General features: G+C 42.5%; 1 protein-coding gene across 6 annotated transcripts in view; it reads right to left on the reverse strand.

The window, feature by feature from the left end:
* Nucleotides 1-18491, reverse strand: part of Ctnnd2 (catenin delta 2) — an 871879-nt gene that overhangs the window by 228197 nt on the left and 625191 nt on the right. For all 6 annotated transcript variants that reach the window (XM_087189427.1, XM_004845189.4, XM_004845188.4 and 3 more), the window contains one exon: nucleotides 1751-1883. In XM_087189427.1, the coding sequence (XP_087045553.1) occupies nucleotides 1751-1883 (133 nt within the window). The remainder of the gene's footprint in view (nucleotides 1-1750; nucleotides 1884-18491) is intronic.

The following is an 18491-nucleotide window of genomic DNA, read 5'->3' on the forward strand; positions in this document are numbered from 1 at the left end:
CACATGTGTGAACCCATGCCCTGGCCACTGTGGAATCCCAGCAAGTTACCGTTCTGCAACTCCTGGAGCCATCTGTCCCCTGGCTGCCAGTGCCCTGCCCATTCCTGAAAGCCTCACCGACTTTCTGCTCACCCTTTTTCCACCCTCTTGGTGTGCGGGTGATGTCTCCCTCAACACTAGACTGAAAGTGGGGGTCTGTCCCACTTCTAGAGGAGCACCACGGTTCTCCTGCACCAACTTCCTGCCAACAGCGGAATGGAACCCTCTCATGTCCGCCGGAGAAACCCTCAAAGCTGTGATCTTCAAATCATTACGTGTTCCTGTGTGAGCCCTAATCCAAAATCTGTCCTTCATTTTTTGTGACCATTTTATGTTCTATTGAAAACAGGGAATGCCTAAGATGAGTTCCAAATGGAATAAGACCTTAATGTATTTTATGGAAATGGAAATGACCTTAATGACCAATGGAAATGATCAATGTAAATGACTTTAATGTATTTTAGATCATTTTAAGAATAAGTATTTTATGGCTAGGGATTTAGCTCAGTGGCACCATGCCTGCCTCGCAAGTGCAAGGTCCTGAGTTCGATCCCTGGTACTGCAAAAAAAAAAAAAAAAGTGTTTTACCACATTTTAAATTTAAATTTACTTTAAATTTACTTTAATTGGTGATGGTTTTCTGGGTCTCAACTTTGGCATAATTGACATTTGGGGCTGGATAATTCTGTATTGGGGTGTCTGCCCTGTACACTGTTGGATGTTTTGTACTCACTAGACAATCTCAAAATGTGTCTAGCCTTCAAATGTAACTAAGGGGCAATGTCACACTTGGCTGAGAACCGTGACTCTCTATATTCATTTTATAATGAAATGTGACTTCTGATAAGAATGGGTGTAAGTCAAGTCCTCTATAGTCCCAGCGGAAGACAGAACAAAGATGATGAACTGCATAGCTACATGCACCCAAATGCAAGTAAGCAAAGTCTATCATAAATTGCAATTATACCTTCAAATCTCTTCTTTACACTCTTACACTAATTTAGACTCATCTTCAAAATTGCTTACATGCTATGGAGATGACTTGTTACAGTTTATGAAATCTTTTTTTAAAAATTTGATTACTCAGCTGCTTGCATGCAAATGCTTGCTCCTCATCTTGAAAAAATCAGAGTTAGCTGCAGTGACCACAGTGATTTTGTGGAAACATTACACACCAGCACCATCATGTACTATGCACTTCAGAGCATTCCAAAAGCATGGAGCCTGCTCAGAATCATTGATGTGGTGGACACAGACAATATAGGCTCTTTAATGGATCACCAATATCCATATTATAGCGACTGTTATCTTTGTAAATGGCTCAAAACTTTTGGCTGTAAGACAAATTCAATTTACTGCCTAAAACCCCATTTTATCAGTAAGTTCTCCAAGAAGGACAGGACAGAGCATATATACTGACTGAAATCTGAACAGATAATAATTGATGTTCTGTGTTGTTTTAGAATGTATGGGCAGCGGTTTGTTGGAGAGATGGCCCTGGGTGAAGGAAGCGAAATCACACAGTGCGTGGCACCCAGCATTCCGCGATCTCTGCTGATCCTGCCACGAACTGCTGGGCTCTGTGTATTCAAATAAACACACAAGAAGGAAGCAGGCATGGATGTGCCAGTTAGATAAATAGTGCATTACTCCAAAAAATCGAATGCTCTTAATTGGACACCATTCGTGTGAGGGTCCAAGCCTCACTCACCTCAGCTTTGATTTTATTGTCTCCGAAGCAGAGGTGCTGTAAGTAGGCTGCGGCATTAGACTGGACAGAAGGAAACTGATGTTGCAACATCTGGATCACTTCAGGCAGTTCTGGGTCTCTCCATCCAAACTCTCTGAGCAAAAGGAAAACAGGAAATATGAGAAAACCTCTACCACTCTGACAACCCAGGGGTACGGCACTCATGCAATGTAGTCAATATTTACGAGGAAATATTTCAGAATGGTTGTTCTGGTTTTCTTATACACAGATCTATTTAAGAGAGAACCCCCAAAAAGATCCCGAGTACGTAGCTTTTCAGTGTATATGGTATCGATCATATAAATTACACAGGTAATTTTTTGCTATGTTTTGAGACAAGCTCTTGCTCTGTAGTGCAGGCTGGCCTTGAACTTGTGCCAATCTCCTGCCTCAGCCTCCCGAGTGCTGGGATTACAGGCATGTGCCACCATGCCTGGCATATATATGTATAATTTTAAATGTGTCAACTGAAGTTCTATGTTTATGGAGACCATGAAAAAACAACTTAAAATAGCACATGGTTTTTATGAATATATATCTTTTTCATTTGGGCTTAAATCTATCATTTATAGAGATCACATTTTTCTAATATTTCTGCAGACTGAGCCACAACATTTAGTTAAATTATCAGAGAAGAGAAAATATGATTGGATGGGTGCAATGCAAAACACTCTGATGGGTAATTTAACATCATTATTTTTATTATTATTTTCAAAATCTCTTGTAAAAAATAGAGCAATACCAGCATGGCAAAAAGGAAAATAAAGTATCAAAAAAAGAAAGAAAAGAAAAAAAACTGATTCTCTACATGATTCTCTAGAGAAAAGAGCATACTATAGCAATGAGACAACTTTATAAGTGGAAATTATTTATTTAAAGAGCTTATGCACAGAATATGAACAAATTTTATGGACCGTACATTCTCTTAACCGTACCCTCCTTTTTACAGCTGAGCTACTCCAAGAACTTGGTTGTTTATTTAATCTTAAGAAATATGCTCTAAAATATTTAAGTCTATTCAAAAACCAAGCTTGATTGCACCGTCATGAAAACAAAACTTTTGTGAAATCCCTTGGCTCAACCAGTCAGACTCTGATGTGCACAGGTCCAATTCTCTGGATTCTATTCTTACAGCAGGGAGCCAGTTTTGCAAAGAGAAATAAAAAAGCAACCTCTAAGGACACAGATAAAAACCTGACCCACAAGCCACAAAAGGGTTCTATTTATCTGAGAGATGGGCCAGGGGAGAAATGAGATGGCTTTGGAGCGAGTGCTCCTACTCTTCACTAAACAATTCTTAACTGTCTGTCCTGCTGAGGCTGGGTCACTGCTGTCATCCAGGCAGAGGAGCCATGAAAAACAGGAGGGCTTGACAAAGGCTAAAAGTTTCCTCATCGATTCTAACCTGTTCTCTTTATCTTTCCTTCAGCACATCCGGTAGAGCTGTCACGAAAACCTTGGAACATATCAGTACTTCCTTATAGCAGGCGAAGACAATAAGAAATAGGATGATTTTTTAAGTGGCTCAGTTTTTATTGGAAAGATAAAGCATTTGATTTCATGTGTGTTGAGTATTTAGTAAATCTACATTCCACTCTAGGCAGACGCATGCACGTTCTCCAGAAGGCAAACAACACACTAACATATTAGCTGAGGGCCGGGGATTTAGCTCAGTGGTTTCATCGCCTGCTGCGCAAGCGCAAGGACCTGAGATTGATCCCCAGTACCACCAAATAATAATACTAATACTACTACTACTAATAATACCATATTAGCTGAGAAAAGCCTTAAGTGACTGTGGACATCAAGTTCCTTCTTGCCATGTGATCACAGTAGAAAACAATTATGGACTGAAAACTGTGACGGTGGTGTTTCGCTTGAATTTCATTTCCTTTTTTTCTCTTTTTTGCTTGATTCCAAACCATTTCTGCCACAACAAGATAGCACGGTTCTCCTCATCACAGTGGCTCTCTAAAATATTTTTCCGTATACAAATTAAGTTAAAATCTACAGAATGTCTTTAAATTGAAATTGAGAGAGCTCTGTGAAGATACTGATGGCTCAGGTGAATCCAGGTAAGCTTACGCCTTTGGAAAGTGATTATTAGTAAAGACCTCCTTTCTGTCTATTTATTAACCAGATAGTAATTGCTTTATTAGGCAATAGCTTATAGGGCATATATCAAGAGCTCTAGGAGAGAAACCTTAGGGACTCTTGAACATCTGTATGGACAGGTGCACAACACACATGCAAACCCTAAACTCGGATGGGTCAGATGAACATTCTGAAGAATCTCGAGCCCAGTAGAGATCTAAACTCCTCACAGATTGGGTAAAAAGGGCCATTACCAGATCTACCCTGTTCCCCACCCACAAGCCTCTGAAGTCCCAAACACTCCCCTCCATCCCCACTTCCGTCCTCAAAGACTTAATTTTTCCTCTGTGCCGCATCTACCAGCTGCCAGTCAGTGTCCCTTCCGCCTCGCTGCTCTTCCCACCTACATCTAAACACGCCAACTGGAACTTGATCTGCCACTTCCTTACTTCCAACCCCCAGTGACTCCCATTTTCCTAGGATATTCCTAGGGCCTTCTCTTCCCACTGGACATACCCACCCCGCCTCAGTGGCTGTCCTCTTGCCACCCAGCTCCTCAGTTCCCCACCCTGGCAGCACAAGTGGACAGGTGGGCTGCTCCCTCCGACCTCTGGCTCTTGATAACAGTAGTGGCATCACAGCTTTTGGCACCCAAATAACCCAAAGAGTTCAGAACCAGAACATCTGGCTTTGTACCGCCTGCCCTGTAAATACAGGATAGTCTCATAGTCTTGGCTGGCTTTGGCTTCCACAAATCAAACAGAGAATAATAACCATGGATCTCACAGGACTTTCTTTCAAATGACACCATAAAATGACATATGTGTAAGTGCTCAGTGAAATGTTCGGAGATAGAATATATACTACTGTAAGAATGGTATATATACTACTGGAAGATTAGAATATATACTACTGGAAGAATGGTACGAGGAGTTACTTTTTCTTTGGAATTCACATAACACTGTTTCATTTTTTAAAAAAGCCTCACAACCTTTTACTGACTTATATCCACTTGGACATTATACTTACTTGAAGTGATGCAAGTGTAAAGAGAGACACTGCCTTATCTTGTGGTGAAGTTTGCTATTTTGAAACAATATCCTTTCCTCCTACTCCCCCTTTGGAGGAGGCTGCTCTATTGAGCAGAATTCTCCGAATGTTATCCAGATGCGATTCAAATCCTGCCGCTCCTGTGAACTCTCTCTGCAGCCTGGGGCTTGTGTCTGTGACCTCCCTGCAGCTGAGCCCCCATGGCTGGTACAGGAGGCGGGGATGGAGCGGACACTCACTTAATCCACCTGTCCTGGAGTCCCTCTGGAACTCTGGGATGGTTGGCAATCACAGATGCAGCTGACATGCACAGTGTGGCCCCCGACAAAGGTCAGGTGTTTCATATAATTAAAAAGAGAGAAGAGTAAAAAGTAAGAACCATCCATAATTTCCAAAGAAGCTGAACTCAACGTTCATTTGTTACTGGGCTTCACCTTAGAAATGTTAATGGAACTGGAGAATATGCAAATGTAACCTTTTCTCCACTGAAACTTGTCACATAGACCAACAATATTGTGACTAATCCCTCACTCATATATGGAGTGTCTGAGCTGCTAGGGTCACAAAGCCTGGTACAGAGCTAAACAGCAAACAGTTTGAAATTCTTCACAATGTTATGCTGGCACAGAATCCAAAGAGCCAGTGGACTGTCACGATATTTGACCGAGTTCCCTAGGGAAGAGGGTGCACGGGCACCCTGGGGATCCTCATAAATTTAGAATTTGCTTTTCAAAAACTTTCACGTGGAGGGGACAGTGTTCACTCTGCAACCTTTAACGCCTTCCGTTGGGGGCTCAGCAACTCCATGGACATTACCTAGGTGCACGGAAATCTCAACTCTTCATAGTTGAAGAACTATGGAACTGTAAAAGTTGTAAAGACCATACTGACTTTGACGTCTACATCCACAGTCTTGAGATAAGCTGTTTTGTTTCTATATTGCCTTGAAACTGGGAAAATTGAAGGATGCTGGATAGAAGGAAGTTAGGCAGAAGGAATTCTTTAATAACGAAAAGGAGATATTTTAGTTCTTGTTGACCAAAAGGCTCACAAGGGAGTCTTCTGCCAACATGCGCCCAGCTTCAGAGTGGCTTTACAGGCAGCCTTGCCAACAGGACAGAAGCTGACAGAGGAGAGAAGGGACGTCCTTGCTAATTAAGTGAAAGGTCAGTGCAGAGAGCCACAGGGGATAATAAGAGGCCAGTGTGGCAGAGATGGGCAGTGGATCAAGGCGGGGAAGGCCCTGGGAATGCCAGCTTCTCTCTCTAAGGACAATGGGAGCCAGTGAGGGTCTGAAGTGAGCAAAAGGCAGAGTCCCACTGGCAGTTCAGAGGGAAAAGATCTCTACCTGACCACAGGAGCACTTTGATGACGGTTACACGGATGCAGGCCTAAAAGGGTGCATTGTTGCATTTGAGTCATACCCGGATGAAGCTGAGCTTATGAAGGACAGCTCAAGCCCTGTGGCTGAGAGACTCTGAGGGGAGCGGAAGCAGGCATGGGAGGGCAGCTGCTGAGAAACGGGGAGTCTGGGTGCGCATGCAGGCACAGCTGGTTGACCCCTGATGGGCGCATGTGGAGAGAGGAGAGACAGAACCCCATATCCCCCCACATAACCTGTGCCCCCATCACTGGTTCAGGCCCAGCCCGGGGCCAGAGGAGCAGGTGGGGCAGCTGTGCTACCTTTTGGGGACTGGGGTCTAATACTGCAGACAAAGGAGGAGCAATCTGAACTAGCAAGTCTGTTACTGGTTGCTGAAGTACAGAGAAACAATAAAATAATGAGAAAATCAGTTATTTCAGAACTATAATACATATAAAATAGCTGCCAAGCAGTGGCTTTTCCCAGTTCATTAGAAATCGAGAAGGAAAAACAATGAAAAATGATTATCAAAATTTATGCTATTATTTATCATTTTAATCACGTGTAGTTTTATTATCAATGAAGACCTAAGTATCCTAAAAGACCATTAGATTACCAAGGATCATACCAATTATATCATAATAACCTGTACTGTGTAAATTAACTTTAAAATACTATTTATTCATTAATGCTACTGGGTGATTTTTCAAGAAAAATATGTTCCAGCAAGAAAAATTACCTTCACACATACACCAATGAATAAAATCTACTCCTGTCCTAACAGGTCCTGTTTGGTGACAATGGTCCAAGGGAAAAGGCTGAAAATTAGTACCCATCAAGTTTACCTGAGGATTTCCAGGAAAATGTTTATATTCCACAACTAAGCACCAATTTTAAAATTAACAGTCCGTGGTTCTCATAGAAAACCCCTTAGACCTGTGAACTTCAGGTGGGAAGAGCAAGGAAGGGATTTGATGTTTATGATGCCCGCAGTCAGAGAGTGGGGGGGTCTGAGGAGTTTGGTCAAGTTTTTACTTCGATGGTGTCAGAGAAGAACAAAGCTTTGCCTTTGAGTTAGATTAAGAATTTGAAAAAAAATCACAAAGGTCTTATTCACCTTCAGAATATTACACACATATATTATGCATATGCACACATATGCATGTCTATGTGGATGCATATGTATTGTGTATGTGCACAGATAGCATATATACAATTTATACACACATTTACATAATGCACATAAAGACTTATATTTTTCCATGGAACTTAATGCACTACAAGTACTGTGTCGAAGTCATAGATGAAGCACACTGTGCTATAAATAAGGTGATCATATATCTGGCAGTCATCAGTAAATCCTAACAATGTCCTGCTTGCTGAGCCTGTCTCTGAAGACTTCTGCACTTTGGCAGGACTCACGATGATACCGGAAGGTGCATTCTAATCACTAGAACGCTGCATCTAGGATGTCTGGCTTTCAGAAGTGAGGACCTGGCCTGTGGCTCCCTAAGAGTGCAGGGCTGAACACATACTCAGGGCCGATTGTAATGACAATACTGTAATGACAGCTCTGACCATGACATTGTAAACAATATGCATTGTTGATTTGGGGCGGGAAAATCTTTGTAGCTTATTTCACACAAACAAATTCATCTTTATCATCCTATTTTAGTTTTCCAAAGAATGCCAACTCAATTTATTTCAGATAACACCAGAAGAAATGTTTCTTTAAAGAAAATGTTAATGGAATCTAATAGAATTTCTTCTACTTTGGTGTAAAATTGGGTCATTCTGCTCTGCAAAGCTTCCAGCCTCTAGTCCAAACACTGGTTTTTGCTTTCAGATTATAGTATGCAGAGCTGTCTAACAGAAAAGCACAGCATTTAAGAAGGAGGCAGGTCCCTATCTTTCTTGATTTATGAATTAATTTCCTGTTGAACACAGGTCAGTGAGATGGTATTTGGGAAGAATAAACTTCAAAAGCGAGTTGTCAACCATGTCAGTTGCATCTATCTGAGACCACTGGCCTCTCACCTGTGGTTGGACAAAGTTGATCTACTCATAACAAGAAAGACTCCATACCACAGGGAACTAGGGTTATTTACAAAGGATGGTACTGGAAGAGATCTGCAGGATTTGGCTTGTGTTAAGTGCTCTGGGGCAGATGCAAGCTAGAGGAGCTTTTGGTGAAGTGGGTCATCCAGGATGTGGGCAGACCATGATGTGGTGTCTTGAGGAATCTCCTCTAGGAGGAGGGAAGAACAGGGCAGTGCTCAACACACGACTGACAGAAACAGCAGATGCACCCGCAAGGCAAACAAGTCGTGTGGTCATTTCTTTGTGGTCTGGATGACATTCATGTTTTGTCTCTGTTTAGAGATGGTGATGGAGGGCCTTGACTTTGTCAGATCTAACACAGGCTTGTGGCCTTGTCTGAGGCTGGCAGTGGGGAAAGTGTTTGCGTTCAACAGGAACGTCAAGACCTGCCTGTGGTACAGCTGGCTCTGCAAAGCCAGCACTCACTCCTGCTCTCATCAATGGGCATGGGGACCCCCACAGACCAGATGGGGGTGGGGGCTGGAAGGCAAGGGGAATGGCAAGGAGAGCACAGTGCTCACCACCCCTGCAGTGTCCTTCCAGGGTTATACCCTGTTCCAGCACGATAAGCAATACAAGTTAAAAATAAAAAGGAAACAAGAAAGGAAGGAAGGAGGGAAGGAGGGGAGGAAAGAAGAAAGAAAGAAAGAAAAAGAAAGAAAGAAAGAAAGGAAAGAAAGAAAGAAAAAGAAAGAAAGAAAGAAAAAGAAAGAAAGAAAATATGTTACAATAAAAATCTTCAGTTGTCATAGTATCTTGAAGTCCCTGGTGGCTGGGATAACAAAAATAGAGAACAATTTTTATCCAATCCTAATAAATATTTCAAGAGGAAAAAATAATGTTGATCGGAATGTTTCACATAGTGTCTCTAGAATAGGCTCTTGAGTCAGTTGACCATGTCAGACTAGCTGTGAGATTTTCAGCAAGTTTGTTTGTTTTTCATTTTGTTTGTACTGGGGATTGAGCCCAGGGCCTTCATACCGAGCTACACCCCGTGCCCTTTTTATTTTTTATTTTGAGGCAAGGTCTCACTAAGTTGCCCAGGCTGGGCTTCAATGTGATCCTCCTGCCTCAGCCTCCCAGAGTGCTAGGATTACAGGTGTGTGCCACCCTCCCCCATTCCAGCAATTTTTTTTTTTTAACACCTCCAGGCCTCTACTTTCTTACTAGTAAAATGAAGGCTGGACATGGTGGTGCACACCTGTGATCCCAGCACTCTGGTGGCTGAGGCAGGAGGAGAGCTGAGGATGCAAGGCCAGCCTGACTACATAGTGAGTTCAAGGTCAGCCTGACCTAAAGACCAAAATCCTGTCTCAAATCAATGAAAAGAAATAAAAATAAATAAATGAAGACGATAATACTGCCTAAACGTCATGAGATTATTGTAAGAATTATATAAAACAGCAAATGCAAGAAAGCACAGCTCCTCACATGTAAAACTTGACTGCTGTGACCGGCAGTAAGCATCACCAACCAAGAGCTAACCGGTAATGAAGAAAGCGACACTTGGGAGGAAAGGGAGCCAAAGAAGCTCTTACACCCCCTTTTCTAGGCGCTTCTCTATATTTCCAGATGTCCTATACTGGACATCTCAGAGTTTAAAGACTATTTTATTTGTTTTCGGGGTTTTTTCCAAAAAGAAGAAAAGGAAATCAGCCAGTTGTTTTGCTTCCACAAGACCCTGGTGTGTCTGTCTAACTCCTTTTTTGTTTTGTCTATTTTGAAATCCGGCAGACATCTAGTCTGACACTTTAGTGCAGCTCTTGACGGGTGGCATCATAGATTACATTGTTTCAACCTGAAATACATTAGGAATGGGAGGAAGCTGTGGAATGCTGGTGTGTTTAACTGCTAGGACAGGAAAACAACAACAATTTCCATCGAATTAGGTCTATGGTTATTAACGGCCATGTCAAAAAAACAACCCTAACACATCCAGCCATCAGTATTGTTTTCAGTTTGCCTTTAAAGAAATTCTGAGAAATATATGAGTCTTTTTTCTCATATTTACTTTTAATAAGCAGGAAAAAAAAGAACTTTAGTTTCTGTGCAGCCATTCACCATTGCTTTCTTTCTTTTCCAGACATTAAATGCAAAGAATGCCATAGCTATTTTCTTTGATCATATTTCATAGTAGTTTTGATATAAAATTATTAACTTTCCTCCATGCCCATCACTGGATTTTTCTAAATATAAAATATGGAGGATATTTTCATACATCGGTGTGAATAAAACAACCAACAATGGATATTTATTAGTAGTAGTTCTGCAGACCGTGAGTCAAAGGGGTGCGTGAAGGCAACTGAATACCACTACTCTAGGTGATTCTCACAGCTGTGCGAGTGAATAAATTAGCACGCTTTTTTCTAAAGAGCAATATAATAACGGCAAAATTCATTGCAAGGTGATAGTGTCCAATTACTTTCAACTTCTACCCCTTTATAGGTCTTAGACTAGGTTCTTTTTTTGTTTGTTTTGGTACTGGGGATCAAACTTGGGTCCTTGTGCTTGCACAGCAGGTGGTGAAACCACTGAGCTAAATCCCTGACCCTTAGACTAGGTTCTTACTGCATCCTCTCAGTAGGATGGTTGTGATTAACTTGAAAATTAACTGAAAGTTTGAAATTAGTTTAAAGTTACTTTCTGTTATTGTTGCTGTGTAATTTAAAATGAGCAGAGGGGTAGACAGGGCAGGTGGGGGAGATTTGGCTCCCAGAAAAAGAGCAAGCGAAGGATAAATACCGGTTTATTCATGCCGGTAACAAAAGCAAACATTATTTGCATTTCTCTTTGTGTGACGTGGAATTGAACACAACACAGGAGCAAAGGTTTCCAGCCGCCTGACTTTGTAAAACTCACAAAGTTCCTGACTTTATTGACTCACATGGCCTTTTGGGTCTCTGTAAATGTTTCATGTCCCCCTGGGCCAAAAGACATACATGACAACTCCATTTGCTAATGCTTAGGCCTGAGCAGCCTGAGAATGATCTATGTCCCATCAGTTTAGTGCTTTCAGATACTGCACAATTTCTCAAACCTGGGACTCTGACAATTCCATCTTCACTTTTCTTCCCTATTTTGATTGGCATTTGCTTTTTATCACAGAAATTCTGGAAAGCCAAAGTCTGGCAAAGCTATGATATCATCAAAAGGAATGTAGCACATCCAATTTTGAAACTGAACTTGAGCTCATGATTCACTCGGTGCATGCAACAGACACTGATCCCCATCCCTGGAAAATGGAAAACATCCCTCTGAGTCCCTGAGTTTGCCATGTGGCTCTGCGACACTGTTGGTACAGAGCTGGGGAGTGGGGTGAGTGAATGGTCCCCACCATAGCCAGGAAAAGATTCAGCATAATGAACAGTTCCTGGATGAAGGGCAGGTCACTCTTAAATGAATGGAGGTTGGCTACCAAAAGTTTAAATTTAGAATTTCAACTAAGTGACTCAGTAGGTAGGTCAAATGAACATAAACATTTGTCTTTTGAAAAAGAGATTTTTAGTCGTTTCTATTTCCTTTTGTAAATGTTTGGAAATGTATTATTTTATGACTGCAAAAGACTTACGTCTTAGCATTCCTTAATGATCTTTATATATTTAAAAGATACAGTGCTTGCAACAAAATTTGTGGAAAATACTAACTTTTTAAGACTCCCCTCCCCAACACACACAGAGTAGTACAGTAGGATCATGCAACACTCATAGCAAAAATGCCACTTTAGTGGCAGTGGTATTACCAAAAATAGTTGTTTTATTATATTCAGCATACTCTTCACTGTATAAAGTTGTTCTTAACGTCTTCAATTTTGCATTTGATCTTAAGGGACCTCTGTCCTACCCATTCTTGCCCTTTCTCCAGACCCTCCGTTGGGTCGCTAGGGACTTAAATTGCAGAATGAGAAACCACAGGAGGGACATTCGACCCCAAGAAAGCAAACAAATTCAGTGATGTGAAAACCCCACTCCTGGACGAGTGTAACAACTTAATTCTTTGTAGCTGTGATGCACAGGAGTGGGCAGAAATTGGAAGGAGGTGACACATTGCCCCCCACCTCTAGAGAGGATTGCAGAGCTTATGGTCAGAGTTTATCTGCCGTACACAGCACTCCTTCGCAAAGAGCAGTGGAGTAACTGCCTCTCGTACAGCAGTCAGTGTAGTGGGAGCTCGCTGTGCTGGGTGTGTTTGCTGTGTGTGGGGACCTCCCCTGTGCTCACTGGGGTGGCTCATCACTGACCCCATCTATGGATGCAGATGGGACAGAGCTGTGTGGCAGAAGCCCTCTTGTCTGAAGCCCAGAGCCGATCAGATGGTTGAGGCAGAGTTACCATGCAGATGGATGCTTCTCAGAGACCACGCTCACTTATTATTATCACTTATATTATATGACTTATTTTACTGTTACTTATGGTAAGTATTATAATCCATTATTTCTTTCATAAGCCAAGACAAGTTGGGCACAGGAATGATTGTGTACCCCTCAGATATTTCCCTGGAGTAAGGTACCATTCACCTGACACAGGATCAGCACCAGGTGCATTACAAACCTTTCAACTGCAATGTGTCTTCCTGTTAGACCAAGAGTCGTGAAATTTAAGGACCATGAGGACAGTGACACAGTGATCTCAGGTCACTGACTTTACAAAACAGTAACATGGCTTTGCCAAAAACCATCTGTGTCACGCTTTCTCTGTATAATTTCAGGTATGTTGCTGTAAGGATTCTAGGGTCCCGGATCAGGTATTGGAGCAGAGACTAAAAAGTCCTAGCTGGAGAAATAACAAAGCTCCCAACTGAATCCTAAACGACATCCTTCAGGGCTTCCCTGATCCAATGCCTACACTGCGCTTGGCTTTACTCTGGGCCTTGCCCTCCAAATTCCCTCCAAATTCATGTCCTGTATCTCTGGCTTTTGCAAGTCACCCATCATTCACTCAACAAGTGACTCTGATGTTCAAATGAAACAGAGTCCAATATCTATTTCTGTAGATTGTGCTATCTGTTGGTGCCATAAATAGAACCAGCTAAAGCAGTTTCCATCCTTGGGTTATTGTACTGATCTGAGTGTTTTCCTGTTTAGAGTTCTCCAAAAGGGACTGAGTATGGCAACCAAAATCTGCTACTTGGATCTGATACAGATATACTGGTACCTCCGTTCATAAACTTAATTCTTCCCATGATTCTGGCCTCATTTGCTTGTACAACCAGAATTGTGGGATGGAAAGAATTAAGTTCACGAACTGAAGTACTACTGCATTCTCTTTAAACACAATCTGATATAAAAACTCTTATCTTTCTGTAACCTTAATTCGTTCATCTATTTCTATTCATTTAGCTGGTGTTATATATGACCCTGGCAAAAACTACTTAGTACTTTCTATTAAAACCTACTGTAATGATCAGAAAGATGCTTTACATGGAGTGGGTATTCAGAAAATAATGACTATCTGGTCATCAAATCTAGCAAGGTAATCTTTAACTTCGGCTTTTAAATGTGCATAAATTACATATCATTCAACTGTAATTGAATCTTCATTTCAGATCAAGAATCATGTCATTTAAGAAATATAAGAAACTCACATAATGAGACCATTTAATGTATGTGGTCTTGGTAGCTACTCAATACACTTTAGTAGTCAATGTACTTATCTTCCCAACAATTCCGTGAGTTTCGTTCTATATTTTTTCTTTTTCTTTTTTTTCTTTGTTTTGCTTTTTGAGACAGGGTCACTATACAGTTTTGGCCTCAAATTCACTCCAAGCCTTTTGTTTTGCCTCCCAAGTGTTGAATTATAGGAGTGCACCACCATACCCAGCAATCTATGGTTATTTCAGCTGTACAGATGAAGCCCTTGAGCTTCAGAGAGCATAAGTGACTTCCCCCAGGTTGGTAAAAGCAGGCACCAGAGCCACCCCAGGCTTCACTAAATCCATGCCTTCCACTTCCTGCATGAAGCAGAGCCCATCCCACATGGCTGTGGATCCCAGGAATGGTTAAGGAAGCCAGATAAGATCCTTGAATTCATCCAGGCACAAGACAGTGACTGCATCACAGGTGGAGTGGAAGACAGTGTTCCTGTGCTGCCCCAGAAAACTGAGGACTCCCAAACCTTGCATTGGCCTGTAGAGTTCTGGCTGGTCTGAGCATCCGAGGTGAAGACTGCACAAAACCCCACAGAAAGCTCCACTACTTCACAAGGAGCATACATTTCCTAGAATTAGGAAATCATTCAGATTCATTCTACACCAGTGGATGTAAAGATCACGAAGCAGAAGACTCAGTCCTGGATTTTTTAACTTTAAGGAGAAGTGTGAAACTTATAAAATACTTCTCTAAGTTAGGAGAAGCAACTGTTACTCTTGTTTGCATTTGAAAATACCTATGATTGATAGCCAGGACATCAGCTGTAAGAGGTATTGCATTAGGTCAAATACATTTGAATTCAACCCAACATCTTTATTTCTCTGAGTACTGAGTGGCTTGGACTGTTGTTGTTATTTAAAATTTGTATTTCGAGCAATGCCAGAGCTAGAAGTTCGGGGATGCATTTTAAAATGCCTTCCCTTTATCTCCTATGATGAGGTGTCATCTCTGAGATTTTTCTAAATATCTTTTGACCTATTTTTGTTTTAAGATGTTATAATACTTGAGAATTTAAGTTTACTGTCTATTGTGTGAGTTACTGCTTCCTTTGCTGTGAAATAAAAGGGAAAGAGGTTTGCATCTACAGCACGAGGGGGGAATCAACACTGAATCTTACCACGTGAAGAGTGTCACTGCATCCAGACTGCAGCGAGGACTCGCCAGACCTGAGCTTTACTGAAGCCTCAAAATGAGATACCTGGCCAGGTATGATGGCCCAAGCCTGCAATCCCAGCACTCCAGGAAGTGGAGGCAGGAGGTTAGCAATTTCTGGCCCCACCTGGGCAACCCCATAACTTGGCATGACCTTATCTCAAAATAAAAATTTAAAGGAGTTCTGGGACATTTCTCAGTGCAGAGGCCTGGAGTTAAATTCCTAATACTATGGAGAGAGAAAAAGAGAGAGAAAATGATGAGAGAATGTATATTATATATGATAATTTCGTCAGCTGTTTGCGTTTTTAAAAATCATACCTCTTAGATCCCATTGAAGGGAAGAAAGAGGAGGAAGAGGAGGAAGAGAAGGAAAAGGAGGCAAAGAAGGAGAAGAGGAAGAGGAAGAAGAAAGGAGGAGGAGAAGAAAAAGGAGGAGGAAGGGACGAGAAGGAGAAGAAGGAGGAGAAAACAGACCCTAGAATGAAAGCCCTAGAGGTACCTGAAAGCAGTTTCTCTCTGCCTTTCTGTTGTCCTCCTGTCTCTTGCAACTCACTCTCCTGTAACATAAGCCACGGAAACCAGAATTCCCCTTCTTCAAAGCAGATCATAGAAACTGAATCCCTCTTACCTGAGGTCAGCCATAAAACTAAAAAAAAAAAAAAATTACTCTAATGTTCTTTCACCTTTCTGTATAAGAGCTGTGTGGTGATTAGGGTGGAGTGTCAACTGCTGTCAGCTTTGGGGTCACCCTGGGGGACTGTGAAGGAGAGGTCTGGGTGTGTCTGGTGGGTCATGGAGGTGTGTCCTTGGGGAGTGAGTATGTCTGGTCCCTCACCCCTTCCTCTCGGACAATTGTTCCCCTGGTCTGCTTCGCAACTACCATGAACTGAGCATCTTGCTCCTCCAGGCCCTTCTGCCATGATGTTCCTGCCCCAGAGCCAGCTGACCACAGACTGAATCTCCCAAAACTCTGAGTCAAATTAACCCTCTCCTCCTTTAAGTTGTTGGTATCAGGTATTATATCCAGTAATGGAAAAGCTAATACAAGCTGGCTATGAAGAAATCCTCTAATCCACTTTGTCTGACAGTAGGTCATAATACCCCCATTTCAGCAGGGGTCCTGCCCCATTCCCTAGAGGACACTGTATGAAGAGGTCAAGGAGGATCGAGAAGAGATCTTGCTGGGTCCCCCGTCTATGGCCATTAGCTCATATCCTTTATGGTCAATCAAATCTCTACATGGTTGTCCCTACTTCATCAGACCTAAGCATAAAAGTGGGAAGTTCACCCTGGATCTTTGGGTCTTCCCCTCGAAGCCTCCTACATTATACAAAACCATGATAAAATATATGCGTATGCTTTTCTCTTGTTAAAGCAACAGCCTTGATCCATTACACTCTGTAGGAGAGGAATCAACCCTTTTCTACCCTTACAGCTCCTCTCTGTGGCAGTTGGGCCCCAATCTATTTCCAAACATCATGCTCAAAGACCAGATTTCATGTCACATTGGCTTCACACAGAAACCAGCCTGAACTTTAGACAGGCCAATGTGTGATACAGAAGCTTACTGGAATCCCAGCATTTTTCTTTTGCAGCTAGAAGCCAGGAGAGTTTCAAATAGTTTTCTGAGAAATATTTTCCTAGAACTAAAATCACCAGAATATTGTAAACATAAAGAAAAACTCAATCTTGTGTAATTTTCTCTGAAATGCAAAAGCCATAGTGTTGGCAGGGCTGTACAGGTTATCCAGTCTAGCAGGACACATGGTTATCTTGGAAGAACACAAATATTTACAAGGGACCGCTTCCTCACTAAAGCTGGAAAAAATACTGGGGGTAACAGACTGGTTTAAAAGTACATCCGAGCACCCAATCCGTCACAAAGGCTATCCATTCACATTCCATCCCGTCATATTCCCGCTGCTGCCATGGCCAAAGCCTCATTTCTCATGCTTTCAAAAGCACAATGGCTGTCTAATGGGTTCTCACTGCAGGCTGTGGCCCTGTCGCTTTATCCTGCCCTCCTCCAGCCTGGGAAGCCTTCTAAAGGCGGCTCTAGCATCCCACTGGCCTCCCAGCAATCCCCACTCACCCTCTGTGGTTCACAGGGCTTGGCTCCAGGACAGTCTCACGTTCTGGCTGCTGCCTCCTCCTCCAGTGGTACAGCTTGCTCTGTGCACCCTTCTGAGCAAGTCTGTGCCCAGATCCAATTGTGTGTAGCTCCCTGAGCATGCCACGCTACGCCCTATTACTTCCTCCTTTGCTCATCTGCCTCATCTCCCAACTGCCTGGCCAAGCCATGCTGCCGGAGTGTCAGCACCTGTAAATGTCCTTTCCTTCTGACAGAGAGGGCGACGCTATTTCTAGGCCACGTAAGTGTAAAGGCACAGACTTCAAATACCATGTGCATCAGGCCAGTTTGGAGAAAACATTATCTAGGTCTTGGCACCACGGAGCCTTCCTTGGCCTCTCTTGCAGCAAGCAAGCAGCATCTGCAGCACTAGTCACACTGGAACTTTACATCTACTGTGTAACTGTGTAATGATGCTTCCTCACCGAGCCAGTAACTCCAGGGACCTCAATTCTTAACTCATCACTGTCTGTAGTGTCTAGCTCATGGCTTTGCAGAGAGCGGGCCCTTAAAGAACACACCAAACTCTTCCACGGCAAAAGCATCTCAAAGATAAAAATGATGACAGAAGGTATGTACTCAATACTAAATGTGATCATCGCTTGTTCTCTTGCTTGTCATATCTCTTTGATCCCGTTCATTGATTTACCAAACATTTACAGAATGCCAATGAGGACAGGAAATCATATAGAGTTACAGGTCCCCAGGAGCCAGGGTCCTCTAGGAGTCAGTGAGTAAGAGCATGAGTTATATTCAAGAGGCGTAAGGGCAATGTCAAGGTCAGTAAACAGGGCTTCTCTTAGACTCCGCCCTGGTGACCTTTTGGATCAGATAAATCTTGGTTGGGGTGGTGTGACTTGTCAACTGGATGGGTAAACACTACCTAGCAGGTTAGTGAAGCTCTGGGTGTGGCTGTGATGCATAGGCCTCCAACTGAGGAGGGAAGACCCACCCCGGATGTAGTGGTACCAACCAATAGGCTTGCAGCCTGCACTGAATAAAGAGGGAAAGAAGGAAGTCTTCCCTTTCACTTCTTTTTGGGAGCTCCAGTCTTCACTGCTGCCTTTGGATGTTTGTGTCCAGTTTCTTCAGCCTCCCAGCACAGACTCTGGCCTCCTGACATGAACTTGTACCAAACTGCAGTGAGCTCCAAGTCTTTGACGAT

Source organism: Heterocephalus glaber, unplaced genomic scaffold (assembly GCF_053883595.1).
Source record: "Heterocephalus glaber isolate CG9 unplaced genomic scaffold, H.glaber_assembly_v1.0 deba00001538, whole genome shotgun sequence".
NCBI lineage: Eukaryota > Metazoa > Chordata > Mammalia > Rodentia > Bathyergidae > Heterocephalus > Heterocephalus glaber.